We start from the raw sequence: 26,301 nt of genomic DNA, 5'->3' as shown, positions 1-26,301 counted from the left end.
TTGAGGTAGGCTGTATGAACTGCCTTACCTTCATCCACAGCTCTAGTGACTGACTCAAAGAAGTCAACCAGGTTGAGCAGGCATGATTTGAAAATGTCACTAAGGCATTGGATGGGAACAAATTAGTAGATGCTACTTATCTTGATTTGTCAGAGGCCGTCAATATCAGTCATCATACTGGCATTATTGGCAAACTAATCAAACTAACTGTAAACCCTTATGTAACCCACTGGATAGTGAAATGACTCGCTGACAGGACTCAGTCAATTAAGACAGGGGCATGCTGTTTTCTCAAAGGCCTGATACTAGTTCGGCCCCTAAGGGATCTTTGTTAGGGCAATTTCTTAGAGTTTTCTCATGAAGTGAATCAAGGGCATGGTTTCCATATGCTACACAGATCACCTTTAATTGTTATCTCTCTTCTCCATCTTATACAGTCTCCTAAAGTGTGACCTCTGCCTTACATGCATGGTCTCAAATGACCCAGTCCAGTGTGACCTACTCCCCATTTGCAAAGCATGTATCATGATATGCACCCACTCAGAAGCTCTAAACCTCAACCATAGCATAAACATTACCTACTATAAGGATAGCTACCTTTCTTAAAGAATGATTCTTTTATGAAACAGACTTTATCATTATATTAAACAAAGAGGTTGCCTAACCTTCATCAAGCACAACCTAGTTATGCATATGTGTAACCATAAATTCACCCCAGTATTGAAAACACTATGTCACATGGACAAGCAGAGTAAGTAGTGAGGTTTGTGGTGGGCTGGCTACTTGTGATCTATCCAGTCAACAGTCTGGTTATAACCAATCAGCTTATGAACCATATTAAATAAGTCACACTAGATGGTGACGATTATTCTTGTCTGCAGGTAAAACAACATAGTTAGATGAAGGCTTGATTATTATCCCTAGGAGCATGAAAGTCTACCTTAAGGTTTACAAATTCAGTTAATATTAAACATTACATTCAAACAAGAAGACTTAGTATCACACTAAAATACCAAATTTCTTAAATTGGAAATGAGCACCCATTTAAATTTGTCCATTGATAATATTTCTAAAAGTTTACTTACACTCTTCACATAAGGTTTTAGCTACAATTTGCATATGCTTTAAGTCATCCATTTTTGACCTTGTTTGCCTCTTCATATTAAATGCTCACACTGGGAATTTAAGAGACTGGGAACTGGATGATGCTCCAGTTCTTGTTAATATTTCCTGCTTCAGTTTTTTGTAATCCATCCAGGGCATCTGTGTTGCTTATTTCTGTATAGGCCTTCAGCACATCTCCAGTCAGATGTGAAAATATGATCATAGTCCACTCTATCTGGGGCCACCGCTACTCAGCTGTGTCACTTCCAAAGGTTAGTAGATAGGCCTCCATATCTTCATTCTGTCTTACCTTTTTTGTGTTTTCCAGCTTTTGGACTTCCAGTGAAGTAGTTTGCTAGTTTCCAGTTATTGCAACCAATTGCCATAGAAATGTATGTTGGTCATTTGTTGCACTGCTCTGCACTAAAGTTTTTAGTAACATTTCCATTTTGTAGTGGCGCTTTGATTACAGAGCTCAAACTGAGCATGACTCATATGTCCGCCAGGTCATGTTATAGTTGCCAAGAGGCTTTTTTTGGTAATAAATCCACATAAAGCCAAAGGGTTTTTACAGTTCATCATAACCCCTGTCCTGCTTTGAAGAATGAATCCCCATATAGGTACAGAGTTAACAGTTCCTCTGGTTCAATGGTATTCCAGTCAATATAGCATAGTTCTATTTACTTTGGGGAAGAGACTTGAGTAGACCATTTTGTGAGTAGCTTTATGTAGTAACACTGGTTTTCTAATGTGAAAAATTATAACTCAGAGAGAGTAGGTGCAGAAAGTTTCATTAAACTGTTTGGAAAGCTGTTATTCTGCCCATGTTCTCCATAAATGTAATATTTTCTTGTAAGTCCAAATATAGAACATAGTCTATAGACAACAGCTTGCAGTTCTGATAATGCTTTATTTATGAGAGATAATGCAAAATGTTGCAGACTTGTGGGAATGGGAAAAAATGAAACACAGTTCTCTGACAACTGTTATTGTACACAAAGACATCAAATCTTCAAGACTATTCCAACAATAATGAGAACAACAATTTTCACTGGTTCCATAAGCATATCAGTTTTACACTGAAGCAGGGTTTCCTTCAGCTTCAGACATCACAGTACAAGGAAAGCTTCAGGCTGGTTCCTTCCTTCTTTGATGAGAGTGGTTTTATCCTGCTGGGTGCTGCACCTCCTAATTTATGCCATGATTTTCTTCCTCCTGTTATACATACGACTGATTTTGTGATTCCACCAGGGGGGCTTGTTTTTTGAGTTAGTTCTCTACTTCTTCCTGGTGGGTACCCATTTATTGGTATTCCTAAAATGGCTCTCATTTCAGTTATGTTACAGTTGTCTAGCTGGTACATTTCCTTTGCTTGCAACAAAGCCATTACAGGGAACCTTATCATGTTTCATTTGCAAATGTATGCCATTCATTCCCATGTGATTTTTCAATTTTTCTCCTACCTGGCCCATAATTGGATTTAGTGGTTAGGTCATATGACCCCAAGCAATGTTCTTTCCTTGCTCATGAGCCTTATCAGCCATGACTATCAAAACTTCCATTTATCTGGCAATCCAAAGGTGAATATATCACCCCCACTCACACACATATGTATATATTATGGGTCCACTTCACATGACTGAAACTCAAAATACTGAATTTCATTTGACTTGAGACCACAAAACCTAATTTTCAAAATACTGAAAACTCATTTGATTAAGTCTCATTATACTGACAGCTTACAATGCTGAATTTCAAAATACTGAATTGCAAGCCATAGACATGCACACTTAGAACAACAACTAACTCTTTCCAGAACTTACTAACTCCAGGATAGCACTACAGTGGAGCACTTGTCTTATAAGCATATCCCTTCTCTTATAAGCATTCTTTTTGCAGGTCAAGCACTCCTATATTATACAAATCTCTCACTAGCAAAACCCCCCAGGAGTGCCCACTTCCCTGCTAAGCCCACTACTTTTCTGTCTCATACCAACTCATAATTCTTTCTAGCATGTCGAAGGGTCAGATGCTGGCGTCCTCTCCTGCCCAGTTGGTGAATCTGGGAATTCTGAGACAATGTTACAATTGCCTCATGTACACGGACAACCCTCTCCTCCTCCCACGTAACACTAACACTTGTGAGAGATGCAGCTATTTAGCCAGACTGGAGGCTGAGCTCTCTCAACTCAGGACTGACAAGACCAGGCAGGAGGAGAAGGCAACTACACACACCACAATACCAGTCTCACATAACTCAACCACACCACTGAATCAAACACATAAACACACTAAGACATACTCGGAGGCTCTGAGTAAAAATTTACCTAAACAGCAGAGGCCTCCAAAGCAGACACCCAAGCAACTGCAAACTCAATACACCACACAAACAACACATAAACAACAAAATCAGTGTGCAAAGCAGTCACTGCCCTTAAGGCCAAATACAACACCAAACATACTTGTCATAGGTGACTCCATAGTCAGACACACTGACGTCCCGCTCACCAGACTGAGTAAGGAGAAGGTCACAGTAAGCTGCCTGTCGGGCTAGAATCCACCACATAACACAAGCACTCAGGTCTCTCAGCAGCAGGTACAAGTACGACTCAGTCATTGTCCACGCTGGTGTCAACAACCTGAGACGTACCTCCTTGGACTACATGAAAAGAGACATTGAGGAGCTCTCTGATTATGTAGCCCAGGCAGGTATGACCCTGACCTTGAGCAGTATCCTACCTTCACCTAGAATGATGCCACAATACAGTGATAAGATGATCAGCTTTAATAATTGGCTTAAATTCTGGTGTCATTCAAAGGGGATCCAATGTCTGTCTGCCTGGGATGACATGCTGGACAAGCCACGCTGTCGCAAGGGACGGCTTGCACCTGTCACCCCTAGGCTTCCGGATATTGGCAAAGGCTCTTGCCACCCCATAGTGCCTTTTTAGGCAAGGCTCAAATTCTAAACCTACCACCCTAGAACACAAAAAGTAAAAAACTAAGGGTAATGCTGCTCAATGCCAGAAGTCTCAATCTCAAGATGCACGCACTGAGGCCCTTCTCAGTATGGAGAACATTGATGTCTGTGCTGTGACAGAAACCTGGTTCAAGGCTCCTGAGAGCACTCCAGCACTATCAGGTTTCACCTCATATCATGCTCCGCCCCAAAATCCAGACAACACCAAGAAAGGAGGGTGTCCATATTCATAAAGGACACCCACACCTCAAGGTTGGTGGCAACGCACGATGCATCGGAGACCATCCAGGTGCAATTAACCATAGGCAAGACTGCTCTGCAATTTGTAGCATGTTACAGGCCACCCTCTCAAACTCAGGAACCTCACATGGCCTTCCTGAAAACAATGGAGGGGATAAATGTATCTCCAAACACCATCATACTAGTTGACTTCAACTACCCTAATATAGACTGGGAACACTACTCAAGCCCAAACACTCTAGCCCAAAGGTTCCTGGAGTTCATAAACTCAAATGCCATGGAACAACTAGTCACCATCCCCACAAGAGGAGAAAACATACTTGATCTCATCATCACGAACATGGGATCACAATGTTCAACACCGGAAGTATACCCCTCACTGGCGAGATCAGATCATAAACTAATCTCACTGGAGGTCCTCATCCCGCCCCCACCTGAAATAAAAGACCACAGTGAAAAACTTCTCAAAAGCCGACTTCACACTTCTAAAAACTAGTGTGGTCTCCTTTAAGGCCCCTGAGCCAGTGGTAAACATTTTTCAAACCGCTGAATCACTTACAAATGCCTTCTACCAGCACCTACAGGACTGCATGGATCAGGAAATCCCAAACAAAACTAAGACTCTTTGTACCAAAGGCAAGCGTCCAGTCTGGTGGACCCCAGCCATAAACAAGCTCTACAACAAAAGGAGGAAGCTACTACAAGATAGAGCAAAATCCTTGAAAGGTAAGACACCTTTGATCATTATAAGTAAAAAACTAAGAGCTCTCATAAAATCATCCAAGGCAAATTTTGAGAGAAAAATCGCCAAGGACTCAAAAGACAATCATAAGGCCTTCTTTAGCTATGTTAGAAACCTAGGAGGAAACTCCCAGATATGCTCAGAATTAGTTCAAAATGATGTGAAGATTACTGAACCTACACACATTGCCAACATACTGGCTGACAGGTTCAGTGCAAACTTCTCCCCCCCCCAAAAGGAGAGATATCTATACTAGAGGATTGTAGCCCCCAAACATCTCCAACGCCCAGGTGAGAACTGCTCTCCAAAGCAAAAACACAGCATCCATGGGACGGATGGTGTCCCCGGCTGTGTGCTCCACAAACTCAATGAGGAATTAAACCCGCAGTAAGGACAGCTGTTTAACCCTAGCCGCACCTCTGGATCCAAGGAGTGGCGACGGTGACTGTGGTCCCACTTCACAAGGGCGGTGCCTCCACCGACCCTGGAAATTACCGTACCATTAGCTTGACAAGCCTTATCTGCAAAGCCATGGAGAGGATCATAATGGAACTCATAAATAAAGACATAGGGAACTTGCAGACTTTGGATCCAACCCAGTTTGGCTTTGTCAAAGGCAGATCATGCCTTTTAAACTTGGTTGACTTTTTCGAGACAGTCACCAAGGCCATTGATGAGGGAAAGGCAGTCCATACAGCCTACCTTGACCTGGCAAAGGCCTTGACACAATACCCCACTCAGGTATCATCGAAAAACTCATCAGCTTGAATATAAACCCATACATCACAAGATGGGTTGCAAACTGGCTAAGTGACAGAACCCACAGGGTCAGAGTTGCTGGAGCCATGTCAGACTCAAAGCCTGTCACAAGTGGTGTCCCACAGGGCTCAGTCCTGGGTCCACTCTTGTTCAGCATCTACTTTTCTGAAGTACAAGCAAACACAGGAGGGTTATGGCTGACAAAGTTTGCAGATGACTGCAAACTGGGCGCCATAGTCGAAAACACATCTGACACAGATATCCTTCAGAAGGGCCTCACAGAAACGGATAACTGGTGCCAGAGCCATGGCCTAAAGTTAAATGCCAAGAAATGCATAGTCATACCCTTCGGGAAAAACAAGGTTACCCCTAGCTACCATATAGGTGGCAATCCACTGAGCACAGAAGAAGTCATCAGGGATCTGGGGACCCAGGTTGACAGTAGCCTTCGCTTTGACACTCATGTTGCTAAAGTAGTTAGGAAAACCTTATACATTGCCCACCTGATCATGAAGGGATTCACATCTAGATCAAGGGAGGTCATCGTCCCCCTGTACTCATCACTCATTAGACCTATGATTGAGTACAATGCCCCATTCAGAATGTATCTGACCCGACACCTGCAGCAGCTGGAAAGGCCCCAAAAGTTCCTCACCAAAAGGATAAAGGGTCTCAAAAATATGTCTTATGCTGCCCGACTGAAAGAACTCCAGCTCTATTCAGTCTCATACCGCTTGCTCAGAGGTGACCTGTGCTTGACATATAAGGCCATGTCAAACCCTGATTTGATGAATATGCTTCACCTCAAAAAATCTAGATCCCTCAGAACCACAAGGGCGGGAGACTTAAATCTTGACACGGTTATTAATAGAACGTGCTGGAGGGACAGATTCATCACCCAGAGACTCCCTATGCTGTGGAACAAAATCCCGGTACATGTGAGGCAGAGCACCTCGCTGGCCTTGTTCAAGAGGAATCTTGACCAATGGATGGGGGATCGCAGATATACCCCAGGGATTACTTCAGTGTCACTGCTTGACAGAGGCACAGCAAAATAATAGGCATAGTTTTATTCAAACTAAAGGGGTGGCGAAAGCCAAATAACTATGGGCTAGGCTTATAAATGCCCTTGGGCAGATAGCCTAGTATGAACCTATGAACCTATAAAAGGGCATACACCGTTCACTTATCTTACAGTACTGTGCCCACTGCCACTACTGCTGGGCGTACATGAAACATCCACCATATTACTTTAGATACTTTCCATAAAAATGTAAACAGACATAGCCACATTTAGAAACATTACAACACTAACTTCTACGCTACTATCGGCATTTTAACAGTCAGCACTAAGTTACAGTAATGTATTTTTATCACAAGCAAGTCACAGTGAAGGGAAACACACCACATCTATGACTTAAAATTCAGTATTTTGAAATTCATTATAAGCTTTCAGTATAATGAGACTTAGTCAAATGAGTTTTCAGTATTTTGAAAATTAGGTGCTGTGGTCTCAGTCAAATGAAATTCAGTATTTTGAGTTTCAGTCATGTGAAGTGGACCCATATATTATATATCCTTAAATCTATACTTAACTCTTGAAAACACGTGTCTGTTGTACTAGTCCTTAGCGTAAGCTATATGAATTAAGTCAGTTACACTTATGTATTTATATAGCGATTGTCATAACTGTTGGGGTGTTCAACATCTGTTTGAATATAACTTCACTTTCAAGATACTGACTAAATCAAACTCTAGAAAATGTCATCTGCTGGAATTGATTGACATGGTTTCTTCTCCAGTGTGAAACAGCAGTTATGCAATCGGTGCTCCTTCATCCTGCCCACCTATTTTTCTTTTTCCCAGTGTTTGATCATGGAGTTAATATTATAAGTAAGGAGTGCAACAAGAGAGGGATGAATTAAAACACAAAAAATGAAGGACCAAGCCCAAGGACTGAACAAGTAGATGAAATTAAAAACTGATTTATTTGAGCGCTTTCGGAAGAGTCAATACCCCTCCTTCTTCACATTTTCACATTCTGAAGAAGGAGGGGTATTGACTCTTCCGAAAGCGCTCAAATAAATCAGTTTTTAATTTCATCTACTTGTTCGGTCCTTGGGCTTGGTCCTTCATTTTTTGTGTTTTAATAAGTTCGTTTAAGCTTTTGTGGTTCGAAGAGAGGGATGAATGATTGCCCCCCTTTGAAAAAAAATGTTCTAGTGATTTTTTACTCACCTTTTTTATAAGATTGCCATTCAGTAAGTTTACTTCAGAAGGTTTATTTTTAAAATGACTAACATCAGTTTTTTCCTAGTAGAGCTAAACTTCTCAGTGAGGCATTTACTAGTTTATTCAGAAGGAGTAAATGCATTTTATTTTAATGTCATCCTATTATTGTCACGTTGTTGAGATTGCTGTGTGCGTACATGGAAATGTTACTTCTTTCCTTTTCATGTTTCTATAAATGGATGCTGTGGTAACTTGTAAAAGAGAGACTCAAGACATTTGTCACGCCAGTTTAATGACTAAATGTGTTTAATTTCTACACTTCCTGGAATAAAAATAATATAAAGCCGTTCCAGCACGACAGCTATACTAATCAGCTACATTGCTTTCCTGAACTTGAGAATCTGTCTGAACAATCTGCTTTTCTCCATACAAAAATTACTGAGTTGTCATCTTATTTTGAATAATTTAATGTGTTTAAGTTTGCAGTGGCATTAGGAACTTACCCATCAAAGTTTAAATGTGACTTTCCTTTCATATCAGAGTATTTAGAACATAAAAAGGGGCTGTCAATCTCCACGGTAGTGACAATAATAAATAAAACAAAATAGCAGGGAGATGCCCTGCTACTTTATTTAACATCAGTTCCTCCATATCAAAAGTGCAAGACGTTTACTGGTAATCATGACATTTCAAAATAAACTGCAAGTCAGACAGAAAAATAACATATTGCAAAGCTTGCATTTTGCAAGCATTTCTCAGGGTGACATCACCCCATTAGCAGCAAAAACAAATTAGAATTTGCTCCTTATTGTTTCATACCTCATTAAGAGTGGTTCATTCTGGTTTCAGGGACAGTATGGTATCATCTCGATACTTTTTGTAAAATCAGTGACTCATAAGTGCAGATCCTCATGAGTCCTGAAAATTAAACTGTAACTCAAACAGAACAGTGAATTGCAAAACTTCCTGTTGCTTCTTTCAATTATTTTGCATGGTGTCTTCACTTTTCACTTTTTGTACCCTCCTTTGTGTTAGCCTCTGCTCACCACTCAGCTGATATGTATACACCAATCAATTCAGCTGATATGTATACACCAATCAATATCAGCCTGTGTGTGTGTTTGTGGTTGTCTGTTAAACAATAAGGATTGAATTATGAAGTGATTTACACTAAATTCAAGAACAACAATTAGTTGAATTTGCAGCCAGTCAAGGGTTACAGTGATCAATTGTACTTAGTCATAACAGCCCTTCATATTATAAAGATGTTTTATAGTACAGTAGCAGAGATTTATTATTCATAATATTTGCTGTTTACCTCAATTATTTGCAACTATAAATAGACAGATGAATACACACACACACACACACACACACACACACACACACGTTTGTATATGTATATATATATATATATATATATATATATAGGTTTACTATTGAAACCTTGAAACTGCATAGGCCGACCGATCACATGGTTGACCTGAAATCCTGAATCTGTAGCAGTGAAATTGCAGCCAGGTGGAAACTGAATACATCGACACCCATAGTTCGATGTATTCGACATACCAAGAGGTGATGTCATTACCCATGCTATGCAGCTTACCATGCCATGGCTTTCCATTGTCAATGGTACTTGTATTTTACTATTTTGCAGGGGGGCAAGCCTGGTGTCTTCACTTTTTGTACCCTCCTTTGTGTTAGCCTCTGCTCACCACTCAGCTGATATGTATACACCAATCAATTCAGCTGATATGTATACACCAATCAATATCAGCCTGTGTGTGTGTTTGTGGTTGTCCGTTAAACAATAAGGAGTGAATTATGAAGTGATTTGCACCAAATTCAAGAACAACAGTTAGTTGAATTTGCAGAGAGTCAAGGGTTACAGTGATCAATTGTACTTAGTCATAACAACCCTTCATATTATAAAGATGTTTTATAGTACAGTAGCAGAGATTTATTATTCATAATATTTGCTGTTTTCCTCAATTATTTGCAACTATAAATAGACAGATGAATACACACACACACAAACACACACACACACACACACGTTTGTATATGTATATATATATATATATATATATATATATATATATATATATATATATATATATATATATATATAGGTTTACTATTGAAACCTTGAAACTGCATAGGCCGACCGATCACATGGTTGACCTGAAATTCTGAATCCGTAGCAGTGAAATTGCAGCCAGGTGGAAACTGAATACATCGACACCCATAGTTCGATGTATTCGACATACCAAGAGGTGATGTCATTACCCATGCTATGCAGCTTACCATGCCATGACTTTCCATTGTCAATGGTACTTGTATTTTACTATTTTGCAGGGGGGCAAGCCCCCTTGCACTGCCCATGTGGGGGGGCTGCACCCCCCCCATGGTCTCTGCAAATTATATACACCAACTCCAAGATTGCACTAAAGTGGGGAAATGGGTCTCTGCAAATTATATATACCAACTCCAAGATTGCACTAAAGTGGGGAAATGGGTTAACTCCCTGTTCCTCATAGAACAACGATCTCCACTCAGAATTCCAAACTCAAATACTACACTACCCACTTGATGTGGCATAGCCGATGTACTGTATTTGGGTTCACAAAACTGCCCATTGGAAAACTGCATTTTGACAGTGTCATTCTTGATCAAATGCAGTTCGCAATTGTGATTGTAAACCTATATATCTATGTCTATATCTATATATCGATACCTATATCTATCTATCTATCTATATATATATATATATATATATATATATATACATATACATATACATATATATATATATGTGTGTGTGTGTGTGTGTATGTATATGTATATATATATATATATATATATATATATATATATATATATATATATATATATATATATATATGTTATAGGTGAAGGTGGTGCAGGGGGCCTGCCCCCTCCCGTATAGAATTTTGAGTGTTTGAATGTTATCTGGTGAATGAATGTAGTATGCGTTATGGTGTATTGAGGTTTCAGTTTATGTGATGCAAGAGTGCATATGAATGCTTGTAGTAGTGGGTAGTGTGTTATATTTTGAAGTGTGAATGCATGTGATGGCTGAGTGTATGTATTTGTTGTTAGCAATGATAACATTCTGCATGTTTGAATGAGTGCCATATGTGTGCTTTGCAGTTGAAATGTGTTGATTGTGCAGTCATTTTTTTATGATTGTTTATATTGTGATGGGGTGTGGCATAGTGTGGTGTGATGTGGTGCAATGTGGTGTGGAGTACTTGGTTTGGAGTGGTGTGCTGTGAAGTAATGTGGTGTGGTGTGGTATGTTGTGCTGTGGTATACTGTGGTGTGCTGTATTGTGGTTTGGTGTAGTATGGTGTGCTGTGGTATAGTGTGGTGTGGTGTGCTGTGCTGTGGTATGCTGTGGGGTGCTGTAGTATGGTTTGGTGTACTTGGCATAGTGTACTTGGTATGGTGTGGTATGGTGTAATGTATTATGGTGTAGTATGGTATGGTGTGGTATAGTGTGGTGTGCTGCTGTATTATAGTGTGGTGTGTTGTGGTGTGGTGTGATGTAGTGCTGGATGATGTGGTGTGGTGAGGTATGCTGTGGGGTGCTGTAGTATGGTTTGGTGTACTTGGCATAGTGTACTTGGTATGGTGTGGTATGGTGTAATGTGTTATGGTGTAGTATGGTATGGTATGGTGTGGTATAGTGTGGTGTGCTGCTGTATTATAGTGTGGTGTGTTGTGGTGTGGTGTGATGTAGTGCTGGGTGATGTGGTGTGGTGAGGTATGGTGTACTCAGTCAATCTGCAAAGCTCATTCTGACCTAAATTCTAGTTTGTCAGTGCCACTTGAGTTCTGCCCTAATCTAAATTTATTACAATAATCAAACTCCCAAATGTCAACATTTATTTTGTCTACACACTTTTTTCGGCAAAACAAATGGTTGACATATGTGAGAGATCAACAATCCCTTGGGACTGAAAAAATGCCCCTTCTTCAGGGTTTTTTAACCAAAAAAAAAAAAAGAAATACTGAATTTAGATGCAAGTATTTATCATTTTGTACATTTTGTGCTTCTGAGTAACATGTCATGTGATATAAAGATGCAAAGTAATGAAGCAGTTATATTTGCCAAGGTTTCGGTTGCTCACATCAAGATCTTTGATGTTATTTTATTGATTCACCAGGACAATCTATTTCTACCTCTGCTGTTAAAGTACAAGTTTTCTCTAGATACATTCTTATGGTTCCTAAAAATTCCAGTTGTCTTGGTCCCCTGCAATAAACACATCACACCGAATGATGTTTGATGATCTTTATTAAACTTCCATAAAAATAATTTTGTTAACCAATATTTATTAATTACAGCTGACACATGGTACAGTTGAGCATAACATCCACGTAATGTTAGCTAGAACAGCATGACCCAACTCATCCTGACCCAGTAAGCAATGTCTATACCTCCACTCACTTACTTATGAAGCAGTGTGCCACCACTTACTTCATTTACCATTTATTGAATTACACATCCAAGCAAATAAGCAGCTTACCTCCACTTGCTTATTTTACTTATCAAGCAGTGTCCAACCACTCACTTTCCTTTCCCAACCCATTGAATTGAACATCCAGCACCAGAGGGGGAACAGAAGAAGGCAAGCCTGCCCCTCTTCTTCACCCTACTCAGACTGATAAAATAACCACAATCCCCACTATTCCACCACAAACAGGAAGGGAGGGTGGGTAGCAAGTTCACACCAAAATGGGATTCCTTCCCCAGTTACTCTTGCCTAAACCCCTTAAGCCCCTCCCTACCCCTACCTCATTTCCTCCCAATCATCTCTCATTCAAAATTAACTCTTTCATCCCCCTCACCCTCTTAATTCCAGCTACTATATTTATCTGACCCCACCTGAAGATGTCCCTGGACAAGTTGGTTTGTTACCAAACCTTATTTGTCCCAGTCCCCATTAATAACCATATCACACTGAATGAAATTTGATGACCTTTATTAAACTTCCGTAAACATAATTTTGTTAACCAACATTTATTAATTACAACCAACACATGGTACAGTTGAGCTGAGCATAACATCCATGTAACTTTAGCTAGGACAGCATGACCCCACTCATCCTGACCCAGTAAGCAGCGCCCATATGTCCACTTGCTTACTTATGAAGCAGCTTACCACCACTCAGTTCATTTACCATTTATTGAATTACACATCCAAGCAAATAAGCAGCTTACCTCTACTCACTTATTTTACTTATCAAGCAGTGTCCAACCGCTCACTTTCCTTTCCCAACTCATTGAATTGAACATCCAGCACCAGAAGGGGAACAGACAAGGGCAAGCCTGCCCCTCTTCTCTGCCCTACTCAGACTGATAAAATAACCACAATCCCCACTATTCCACCACAAACAGGGAGGGAAGGTAGGTAGCAAGTTCACACCAAAATGGGATTATTTCCCCAATTACCCTTGCTTAAACTCCTTAAGCCCCTACCTACCCTTACCTCATTTCCTCCCAATCATCCTTCATTCCCATTTAATCCTTTCATCCCCCCACCCTCTTATTTCCTGCTCCTATATTTATCTGACCCCACCTGAAGATGTCCCTGGACAAATTGGTTTGTTACCAAACATCATTAATTCCATTTTTAATGCTCAGTGTGCACTGGGTGCATGTTGGGGGGTTGTGTCTGGGAGAAGTGATGTCATTGCAGAAGGTGGTCACATGATTGTTCTTTGCTATAAAACTTCCTGTGAAGTATGTAATAGTATCTGATGAAGTTTCAAATTATCGAGACAAAAGCGCTTATTGATGTATATATATATATATATATATATATATATATATATATATATATATATATATATTATGACTGTTTTGCTCATTAAACTGCATCTTTAATCTTCACTTGTGAATGGGCCTTTGATAATACATGCATTTTGTGGATTTAATTGAACAGATATACGGAGTGAACTGTTGGGAACTGTGAATCCACACAGAGAGTGTTTTTATTCTGTTGGTTTACATGGTGGTGCTAGTGTGTATGTATGTATGTATGCATAAAGTTACTGTTCATTTGGTCAAAACAATATTTTGTCATCTGCAAAATTAATTTTTGGTGAGGAAAAACAAATGATCAATATTTTATATCTGTATCTCCCTTTCTGTCTCTCTCTGGATAGATAGACAGACAGACAGTCAGACAGTTGTGGGGGTTGCTTCTGAAAAGATGTGTGATGGTGTGAATTTTGCAATTTTTTCTGACTATATTCGTCTTTCCTTTCACAGCTCCAGAGGATGAAGCTGAACTCAACTATGCAGTTGTGAATTTTGGGAAAAAATCTCCATCATCCGATGTAATCAATATACAGCAAAATACAAATGGTGAATATGCTATGTTACATACATTATCTACTTTCTAACTGCAACAAAATTCTCTTTCTTGATTAGTTTAGCATAGCAAAGTGGAGAAACAGAAGATTTATACTTACATTTAAGCAACTCTGGTCAGAAATTTTCTGTGAAGCTTTGATTGGTTGTCCCAAGTAAGACAATATTGTATTTTTGCTATCAGGCATATCAAAAGCCTTGTTTTACTCGCAGTATCTTGCTTGTATATAAAATTGATATGGCATTCATGGGAGGTCCATGGGATATATGAAAATAATCTCCTAAGGAGATTCATGGAATTACACAATGAAGCCACTAGTTTGGCTGGATCATTCTTGCAATTTTTACCGAATGGTTTGCCTTTATAATTTTTTCATCCTTTAGTTTGGATTTTGAGGTATTTTGCAGGCACCATAATGTTTGTGGACAACAGGTTTGATTTTAAGCTGTGTGTTCTAAAGTATAGGTAAGCAACCCACTTATGCTGTGATGCAGAGATCAAAAATATGTCAACACTTGCATCCCCATAGCATGTTTGGTTTGGGTTTATTAGCCTGAATGTACTGCTAAAGACTTAAAATTTAAAAAAGTCATGGGCTTTGAGAAAACATGCAGCTGAAAACTGATATGTTGTTAAGGAGTCATTTGCATAAATCCCATAAACCTCCACCACAGGAGGTCTGATGTATTACACTGTAAAGCTACTAGGTTGGCTGGGTATTTCTTGCAGTTTTTATGTACTAAGCAGACTACTTTTTTTGTTAACTTTTTTTTTTAAATTGGCACCATAATTCTACTTTGATAAACACAGCACAAACATTATGTTCTAAGAAAACATTGCTACTTTTGGCACCAGTTTCCCTTTGCAAATTTGCACCTGAGCAGGAATTATATTTAACAGACTCTCTAATCTTGCTGGAAAATGCCACCATATCCCACTAATGAAACATGAGTTATTTGAAGATGGACTGCAAAGGCTAGCAACTGCCATTTGCTAGTTCATAACAACATTTTTAAATTTCTTACAACTGCAGAAATTACCTCTGTGTAAGATGCACATTTATTACTTAGCAAACAATAATAGTTGAAATCTTTGAACAATTTTTACTTTTTTCACACTGCACATGGTAACAAGTGGCAAAAACAGAGATGAAATACTTAAAATTGTATTGATATCGCCATTAAGTGCCAATACATAACTGTTATAAGTCAGCTGTGCATTTAAACACAATGTAGTTTTCTTTTGTACATTATGAAAGTGCTATGTAGTTCAGACAGTCCAAATTGCTTTCACTTGAGTCAGGTATTTGAAAACATCTACATGTAAATATTCAGTCTGTCCCTTTCCATTCCTGGTGACACATATGTCTTACCATCGCTCAGCTTGGGACGTGTGCATTAATATAGCCACAGCAGTTTTAAAACAATGATCAATAATAATAATGATCTAATAATGATCAGTGATGCCTTTCCTTTTGTGAAGTTTGCTCTATCATGTGTTTCCCCCTTCTGTTGTATAGCTTATTTATGGGCGCCGACCACCAAATTGGTTTCTTATTTTTGGAGGTGTGCATCTTGGTTTTATTTGGGATGTCTCGATCCATGCATCCCTGTAGATGCTCAAAGAATGCACTTGTAAATGATTCAGCAGATTGTATAGCATTATCCTATAGCAAGGGGGCTTTGGAACTTTCCACTTTGGTCTTGGGAAGTGTGCAGTTTGCTTTTGAAAATGTCTTCACAGTGGTTTCCTTGACTGGAGGGGGGGGCAGGATGTGGATGTCCAGTGTGATTACTTTATGATCTGATATTACCAGTGAGGGGTTTATCTCTGTCGTGGAACACTGGTACCCCATGTTGGTGATGACCAGGTCCAGTATGTTGTCACCTCTAGTGGGCGTGGTGACCAGCTGTTCCAGGGCGTTTGAGTTTTTAAACTCTAGGAAACACTGGGTGAAGGACGTTGCACACAAGTAATTCTCCCACTCAATGTTTGGGTAGTTGTAATCTCCTCATATAATGGTGTTTGAGAGAACCTTTATATTTTCCACTGTTCTCAGGAATACTGAGTGAGGTTCCTGAGACAAGGTAGGTGATCTGTAGCAGGCTACAATCTGATAAGCAGCTTTGCCCAATGTTAGTTGCACTTGCATGGTCTCCAAGGCCTCATGCTGTGCCACTAACCTAAAGGTGTGGGTATCCATAAGGTAAATGGATACACCCCTTCCTTTTGTATTTCACTCGTGGTTTTGGGGCCGAAGATCAGAGGAATTGTGAGTGTTTTACGTGGAGCATGTCCAACAGCCTGTGTTTGACATAGCTTTGTATGTTAGGCAGACATCACCTCTGAGTAGGCGATATGCGAGAGTACAGCTGGAGCATTTAGAGATGGTCTGTGTATGGCATGTATTTCAGGCCGCTAATACTCTTTGTGAGGTAATGCTGCAGGCTTTCCAGTTGTTGTACATGTCTTGTGAGGTGCATAGCAAAAGGGGCATTGTACTCTATTATGGATCTAGTGAGTGATGAGTAGAGGGGAACAATGTCCTCTTCTATTCTGCATGAGACACCTTTTGTGATGAGGGGTGCCACATAGAAGGATTTCCTGACTACTGTGGGGATGTGATTATCACAGGTGTGTCCACTGTCCACCTGTGACCCAAGGTCTCTTATCACACTTTCAGTGTTAAGTATACTACCGCCTATGTTGTAGTTCATGGTTACAGAGTTTTTACCAAAGGGGATAACAATGCACTTTTTGGCATTGAGCTTGAGCCCATGGCTTTGACACCAGCCATCTGTCTCAGTGAGGCCCTTTTGTAGGATGTCCACATCTTTAGTATTTACAATTATGGCTCCTAGTTTGTAGTCATCTGGAAACTTCATTAGCCACAGACCTTCCATGTTAAAGTTTACTTCAGGGAAGTAGATACAAAACAGGACAGGACCCAGGACTGGACCCTGTGGTACTGCACTCGTCATTGGTCCAAAGTCATACTTGGAGTCTGCTACTTTCACAGTGTGTGCTCTGTCAGTGAGCCAGTTGGCAACCCATCTTGTGACATAGCAATTTATACCTAGTTTAGTGGGTTTATCTATAATTCTAGAGTGTGGGATGGTGTTGAAAGTCGTGGCAAGATCTACATAGGCTGTGCGAACCACCTTACCCTTGTCTACGGTTCTGGTGACTGCTTCAATGTCATCTATCAGGTTTAGGAGACATGATCTGCATTTTACAAACCCAACATGGTTGTGGTCCAGAGTTTGGAGATTACCAATGTCTTTTTTTATAAGTTGTATGATGATACATTCCATGGCCTTGAAGAGCAGGCTCATCAGGCTAATGGGGCACTAGTTCCCGGGGTTCGTGGTTTCTCCATCCTTGTGTAGTGGGATAACCGTCGCTGTGCACCATTCAGCAGGCACAAAGCCTGAGGTGAGGCTATGACTGAACATGGCACGTCGGTGTGGTGCCTGTTCATTCTGTAGTTTGTGTAGAACACAGCCTGGGAAGTTATCTCGTCCCATGGATGCTGTGATACTGGCTTTGGAGAGTGTTTTTTACTTATGCAGCCGTGATGACAGCAACTTTGCAGTCTTCCGTTATAGAGATGTACTCTTTCATGGGTGACAGAGGGGTAAAGTTAACACTGATCCTATCTGCCAGGATGTTGGCAATATCAGTTGGGTCTGTATATTTAGTGCCATTGAAGTGTAACTCAGAGCAGATCTGAGTGTTGCCATGACATGGACCTGTCTGTTGGGCAGAGATCTCCTGAGTAGACAGTATGCAACAGAGTACAGATTGAGTTAAATTCAGTCTTGTTGCATGGGGCAACTGTTTGAGGCCAGTAATCCTCTTGTTGAGGTACTTCATTGGTCTTTCCGGATGCTGAAGGTGCCTAGTCAGATTCATCGCAGGTGTGTTGTGGTACTCTCTGATGGGTCTGATGACTGATGAGTAGAGGGAACCTCCTTTGCCCTACATGCAAAGACCTTGGCAGTTTGTGGGAACACATAGCATGATTTTCGGACCACTTTGTGAATGTGTTTCTGGAAGTAGAGATGACTATCCACATTTGTCCATAGATCCCTTATTATCACCTCCATATTTAGGGTGTTGGCACCTATGTGTTAATTGTATGACTGTAGCTCAAGGACATAATTTTGACATCACATCTGTCTGAGACCCTTTTTAAGGATGTCTCTGTTGTCCCAAACATCGATTATGACAACTTTTTGGTAGTCATCCACAAACTTTGCTAAACATAGCCCTCGTGTGTTTGACTGTATTTCTGAAAAGTATACACCAGACAGGAGGGGTCCCAGGACTGATCCATGGGGGACAGCAGTTGTTACCAGCTTGTACAGGAGACCACAATTCTTACCTTGTGTGATCTATCTGTGCCCCAGTTGGCAATTGATCAGATGACAGACATATTTATGCACAGGTTGTTGATTTTGTGGATACGACATGTGTCTGGGATGTTGGCAAAGGGCTTTTCAAGGTCTATGTGGGACATGTGTAGCTCATTTCATTGATGTATATCCTGGGTGACTGCCTTGTAAACAGTCTAGCAGATTTGGGAACCATGAATGATCAGCCCATGACCAAACCGAAATTGGTAGGGTTGGGTGTTTGTAGGCTCCCAATAGCTCTGTTTATGAGTTCCATCATGATGGACTCCATGGCCTTGCAGATCAGGCTTAATAGGAGTGTGTCAAACGTTGCTGTAACACATTCAACAGTTTCATATCCTGTACAGAGGGTGAGGCTCAACAGACTGTTCAGGTGCAGGCTCTGTTTGTTCTGGAGTTCACTTATGACACAGCTAGGGGAAACAATGTAATCCCATAGACACCGTGTTTTCAGGTTTGGAAGGAGCTGTTTACCCATTCTATATGTGATATCTGTGCTTTCACAATCTCCAGGTATGATGATAGGGCCTTTTGTCAGTGAGAGGGTGGTATGTATGTATGTATGAGCCTGTCTGACAGGATGTTGGCAATGTCAGCCATTTACAGTTTGCACTCACTCAGGACATATATGAGTGTAGATTGCTATTTATGACATAGCGGAAGGAAGCGTCATGGTTCTCTATGGACGCCTTCACAGATTCTTTTGCCAGAACATGGATTGGATAATGTTTGGAGTGCACATTGTTTATTGATACTGATTGCAGGTTTATTGATCTTCTTTGCTTTTTCACTTTCTGTGAACAACTTAGGTACTTGTGGTACATAGTTTGATTATGACAGGGTTCCAATATATTATATGTGTCTGTTTTCATATAACTGTGTGCACAAGGCAGGATTGGTGAATAGTGACAGGTTCCTAGGGTGAAACATGCAACTGCCAGATATGTGTGGCCCACTGCTGTACTCAGACATGGCCTAAGTGTGTGAGCAGGCCCAGTATGACCTTTCAGTGTGTTGCTGAATGAAATCCACTACATTTGTTGAAGTGTGTGAGAACGCCCGGTATACACATTTATACTATATGTGTGTGGAAAATCAAGTTGTATTTTTACTGCAGGGCTCAAGTTTGTGTCATAAATCAACACGGATCATGCTGTGCCTGCAGGGCTTCCATGAGACACTTTGCATAGACTTATCAACATTTCTACATACAGGGGGGACAGCTATTCTTTGTACATTTCTACCCGGGGGCACACCTGATTGTTACTGTGGGTGTACATAGGATGAGGGGTTCACCTGACACTTATACACATTTGCTAGGCCTGCACTGCTATGTAAGGTACACCATTTCAGTCTGTACTGTTGCCTATCATACTGGCTTGAGGCATACTACTGTACTACAGATCTTAGCGTCCAATGTCACGTATATTAGATTGCGACTTCATAGCCTACCCAACCCACATCACACCGCCTGGCCTGCTGTTCTCTGTCTGCATAGGCCTGTGGGGGAGGTTACCCATATGCCTCTTTAGGGTCATGACACAGCATTTCTTTGTGTTTACATTAGTGTACAATTGTCCTGCTGTGTCTGTGCCAGTGAAATGCTGTCATGGCTTAGTGGTTCAGTACTGTGACTATAGTGCACAGTATCTTGGGTTCGAGCCCTGTCACTGCTTTTTATTTTCATGCTGGGCAGACCAGACTGCTTAAGGAACAGTACAACAAATATGAGCATGTTTACCTGACTTTGCTCAACTTTGCCCGACTTTGCCCGACCTTGCTCAACATTGCTCAACGTTTCCCGACGTTGCGCTAGTTAGCGTGGGCAATTTTGTTTACATATACTAAATAGTGGTAAAAGCTGCTTAGCACTGCTTTATATTGCTTAAAACATGGCAATCATGCCTCAGGTGGTGCTGCAGGGCTGCCTATGTTGGATCCACGTAGTACACTCCGTATACATGTTTGAAAACAGGTAGTGTCAAGTTAGGCATCCCTTTTATTTTATGTGCGAGTCAGAGAGACGTATCATTTCCAGCATTCCTACTGAGCCAGTGTATGTGCTATGCATTGCATCTTTGCCAAGGCCAAGGCATACTGGGCACGCCTCTTTCTGCCTACTGGGGCAGGCTCAGGTTGTTCCTCCTCCGAGTCATGCTCTGCCTGTGATGGCCTTGGCAATGGTTGGGGGCTGTTTGGCTCTGCCCCATGCTGTTCCTGCTGCAGCTGTTTTTGCAGGATCATATTGTGTAGCATGGCACATACCATGACAATTTGGGTACACGTAATTGGTGAGTACTGCAAGGCACCACCAGATGTATCCAGGCACCGGAATTGTGACTTGAGCATCCCAAACACACGCTCGATTACATTTCGTGTTTGTGCGTGTGCTTCATTATGGAGTTCTTGTTCAGGTGTGTGTGCATTTCTGATGGGTGTCATCAGCCTCGGCTCCAGTGCGTATCCAGCATCCCCCACTAGGTGACCGTCAGGGATGTCCTCACTGGCAAATGTCTGGTACAGCTGCATCAGATGCCAGATATGAGAATCGTGGTAGCTTCCAGGGCAGCCAACACACACATTCAGTATTATGCCCTGGGCATCGCACACGACCTGGCAGTTGATGGAGGGAAAGCCATTGCAGTTGATGTAGGCCCTACCCTGCTCACCAGCTGGTGCTTTGATGTGTATGTGTGTGCAATCAATTGCACCCACTACCTCAGGGTATTCTGCTATTTGCTGGAAGAGACGCATATTGCTGGCCAATGCCTCATGGGAATTGGGGAAATATACATGATCACCGACATGTGCTGACATGGCATTCAGGAACTGGTGCAGTACCCTGGATGCTGATGCCTGTGAAATCCCCATCATATCACCAGTTGGTCTCTGGAAGGTACCTGTTGCTAGTATTCTTAGGCCAACACATACCTTGGTTTCCACTGGGATGGGTTCCCCTCTGTTGGTTCTGTGTGTGAGACGTGGCCTGCACAGCTCAACAATTTGCTGCAGGAGGTCTCTGTCCTCTCTATAGTGCTCCACTATCTCCAGCTCATGTAGCCCCTGGTAGGTTACCCTGGGTCTGTACACTCTTCTCCGTCTCCTCACTGTGGGTTGCTCAGCAGCATTCACAATGGCACCACCCTCAGCATCTTGCACATGTTGGCTTATAATAGCAATGGCAGCCCCTAACATTTTTTTGTCTGTGTTAAGCTTTTTAAGTTTTCACTCTCTTTGCATACTGCAGTGTTGCAGTGTTTTTGAGAAAAACATGGGGGAATGTTGTTTGCAGAGTTTTAAGTGCTGCGCTGGGCTGGGCTAGTGTACTGCCTGTGTAATTGGCTGATTCTGATTTATTTCACCTGGCAGTTCTGCTAGTTCTCCTTGGTTAACTTCCTACTACTTCTTTTCCTTCCTTTTCCCTTTCTGTTTCCACAAGGGGCAGCGCCATGCAAACAAGTGCAAACACGCGCACACGAGTGCACATGCGTGCACACGTGTGCACACAGGCTTACACAGGCTTAGGCGGGTGCACATCCATGCACACAGGCTTTGACAGGCTTACACAGGCTTAGACGGGTGCACATGCGCACACATTCTTAGACAGGTTTACAGGCGCGCTCACGTGCACATGGTGTAAGCACGTTTGCAAGAAATTTCAGTGATATCCACGGCATACACCTTCGGTTTCTGGGTTTCAGCTAAGACAACTGTAGACACGCCTCTTCCAATCCTGAGTAACTCACAGCAAACACAAGCCACTCTGCTCCAATAAGCTTACAGTCTTTCATACATACCCCCTCATGATGTCACCTATCTTCTACTCTACTACTCCCCTACTCCTACACTTACACTCTAGGGACATGGCTCACATGCCAGGGAAAATTAGGATTCACTATCCTTATCCTCATTTGCATAGGATTGCCTACTAATGCTTGGTTACATCTCTCAAACTGAGCTTCCCCCCTTAGCAACCACTACTCAGTAGCCATGTTGTCTTCAGCCTGCCATTCACCTGCATGGCAGAATAATATTTTTAATAAGAATGCCTATTTTTGGCTTTTTTTAAATTTTCTGGTTTGTAAAGCGCCGCACGTTTGCGCGGTGCTGCGCTACACTTAAACATCGGAGATCGGGGAAAAAAAATTTGATTTTTATTAATTTTCAACATATAAAAATGCTAATGGCCTTATATTTGGCCATTGGCATGCTTCCTCAACTGGATGCATTCTTTATTTGGAGCTGTCATAGCTCTGTTTTGCTATTTGCAGAACGGTACTCCGTTACCAATGGAGTACATTTCTGCAAATAACTCTACTCTTCCATGGACAGGTTAGTGTTTCCTGGATCGCAAATTTACCTCATTTCCATAGCTTTCAGCAGCAAATGAGGTAATTTGCATAACATAACATTGTCCATGCAAGAGTAGTTTTAGGAGCTCTCATGCATGCCCCTGCCGGCTGTTGCTGGATCGATTGGCAGACATATTGGCTGTTTGCCGGCTTACACTACTCTTAGACTCCATGCAAGCCTTTGTGAATCTGGCCCAGTAACATTAAAAATTTGTCTGTCTGGGATTTATAACTCACTGTTTCTTGCATATACTTGGTAAACATTATCGATCGAGTCCAGATAACATGAATAAACCTAAAAATAAAAAAGCACAGTTGTCTTTTAATAAGTTCAGTCTGGAGTTTACTCATAAGAAAAATGTAGCTCCTGTTAAATCTTTAGAGTAATAGCTAGTATCCATTTTTGGTCTTTAAGGTTGCCAACTTAAGACATCTGCATAAGTGTTGTGGGTTGTACACTACAGAACTCTTACTCCCTGTATCTACATACTATTTCAGTTTTAAATGAGATCTCATAAAAAGGCAGAAAGGGTAGATAACTTCCCTAAAATATTTTTTTTCTGGAATATGTCATTAGAAGTTGCACTGAAAGAAGTATCGAACATCACCAAGGTATTTGCAATTTAATTTGCATTCTTCCCTACAGTTTGGGATTGCCTACCATTAATGTTGCTTCTGCATCAGCATTGTCACTAAACTGTCTAATATATTTTTCTTCTGGCACCTGCCTCTAATCTAGTATGAAAATTACCTTCTTTATATTCTTTTTAATACTAATGTTGTCCAACCATCATGCCTCCATTTTCATATTTGAGCCCATTCATTATCCAGTAAAGGTTATCCTCCCCAGCACAGATGGAACATCTCTTGTGGTGCCCATATGCAGACAGCCATTGGGTGGATCATGCCCTTTCTTGTACCCAGCAATTAGAGCATTTTTATTTTGACACTAACCCCTTTCCTCAGCAGAGGATGTGTGACCTTATGATACAGAAGGAGGCAGCTACTGTTTCATTGTGCAGGTGCATGTTTCTGTGTACCTGCAGTGAAGGCCAATATTCTCATTGGTTGATAATCCATATGCACACTGTAGGATCTGTCTGTGCTTTGGATACCTCCTCTGAGGGACTCGTGGCATCTGATGAACTGGACGTTGCTCCCCTTGAGACTGGTAAGTCCATTTTTCTTGTGCATCTCCAGCAATCCCACAAGCCTTGAATAAAACCCATGTCACATGGGTTATAGGTTCATAGGTTCATAGGTAGGTACTATGCTATCATCCCTGGGGCCTATACAAGCCCAGCCAAAAAGGTACCCTGGCTTTTGCCACCCAAGAAAATTATTTTGCTGTGCCACTGTCGAGCAGAGCCACAGAGATGATCCCCGGGGTGAATTTCCTATTTCCCATCTAATCATCAAGATTTTTCTTGAAGAGTGCTAATGAGGAGCTTTGTTTGATATAGATAGGTAGTTTATCCCAGAGTATGGGAAGTCTCTGGGGCAGGAATCTATCCCTCCGGCATGTTCTGTTTATTGTGGTGACAAGGTTTAGGTCCCTAGAGTGTGTAGCTCGGAGGGATTGGGATTTCTTTAAGTGGAGCATGTCCAACAGCTCTGGGTTTGACATAGCTTTGTATGTTAGGCAGAGATCACCTCTGAGTAGGCGATATGTGACGGAGTAAAGCTGGAGTTTTTTGAGACGGTCTGCATAGGGCATCTGTTTGAGGCCAGTAATCCTCTTTGTGAGGTATTTATGTGGCCTTTCCAGTTGTTGTAGATGTCTTGTGAGGTACATACCAAAAGGGGCACTGTACTCTATAATGGGTCTAATGAGTGATGAGTAGAGGGGAACAATGACCTCTTTTTTTCTGGATGAGAAACTTTTGTGATGAGGTGTGCCATGTAGAAGGATTTCCTGACTACTGTGGTGATGTGATTATCAAAGGAGAGACTACTGTCCACCTGTGTCCCAAGGTCTCTTATCACACTTTCAGTGTTAAGTATACTACCGCCTATGTTGTAGTTCATGGGTACAGAGTTTTTACCAAAGGGGGTGACAATGCACTTTTTAGCACTGAGCTTGAGGCCATGGCTTTGACACCAGACATCTGTCTCAGTGAGGCCCTTTTGTAGGATGTCCACATCGTTAGGAGTTTCAATTATGGCTTCTAGTTTGCAGTCATCTGTGAACTTTGTTAGCCAAAGACCTTCTGTGTTAGCCTGTACTTCAGAGAAGTAGATACCAAACAGGAGAGGTCCCAGGACTGAACCCTGTGGTACTCCACTTGTCACTGGTCTGAAGTCGGATTTGGAGCCTGCTACTTTCACAGTGTGGGTTCTGTCAGTGAGCCAGTTGGCAACCCATCTTGTGACATAGGGATTTATACCTAGTTTAGTGAGTTTATCTATAATTCCAGAGTGGGGGGATGGTGTCAAAATCCTTGGCAAGATCTAGATAGGCTGTGTGAACCACCTTACCCTTGTCTATGGCTTTGGTGACTGCTTCATAGAAGTCTATCATTATAGTCAGAGCTTTATCCATCCCTATCTGCAACTACAGTTAGCTCTAGGCTTCAAATTACTGCCTCATTTTTTGTTGTCCTTGTCTACATTTGATATGATTTGAATCTAAGTTTCTCATTAACTTTCTCAGTTAAACTTTAAGTTATATCACAATTTTTTTGCCGTGTATTGTTAGTATTTTTTTTCTGCCACAGAAATAACCTAGTCCACGAATTAAGATGCATAGCTCCAGGACAGTAATGATTAATAAATTATGACTGGCAGCTGTTTTCTTTCTCTACCTTTTACATATCTATGTCTCATTTAACATCAGAATGAAATTAAACTTTGCTGTTGTTGCATTAACTCTTTAACTATGTTTATAGATGAATTCTTTCTTCTAATGTTTTCAAATAAATGTTGAATTCCTTGTGCTAATGTTTCTCACATTTCATTTCATACCTGAATTGTCAGGGTATAGGCTTATACATTCTAAATAACTACTATAATAAATCACCTTGAATCTTATTGAGTTTCATCCTATTCAATATCTTCTAAAGGTTGCT

The 26,301-nt window shown here is 41.2% G+C and overlaps 1 protein-coding gene across 1 annotated transcript in view; it reads left to right on the top strand.

The window, feature by feature from the left end:
- The first annotated feature begins 14,097 nt into the window (after positions 1 to 14,097).
- LOC122808154 (CD209 antigen-like protein C) overlaps positions 14,098 to 26,301 on the top strand; it is a 1,908,152-nt gene continuing 1,895,948 nt past the window's right edge. Inside the window, exons 1-2 of the mRNA XM_044079127.1 lie at positions 14,098 to 14,113; positions 14,361 to 14,456. Of these exons, the coding sequence (XP_043935062.1) occupies positions 14,098 to 14,113; positions 14,361 to 14,456 (112 nt within the window). The remainder of the gene's footprint in view (positions 14,114 to 14,360; positions 14,457 to 26,301) is intronic.

Source organism: Protopterus annectens, chromosome 8.part0 (assembly GCF_019279795.1).
Source record: "Protopterus annectens isolate FY-2018-M chromosome 8.part0, PAN1.0, whole genome shotgun sequence".
Lineage (NCBI taxonomy): Eukaryota > Metazoa > Chordata > Ceratodontiformes > Protopteridae > Protopterus > Protopterus annectens.
The sequence above is the reverse complement of the archived record's forward strand: the minus strand, read 5'-3'. Positions and strand labels throughout refer to the sequence as shown.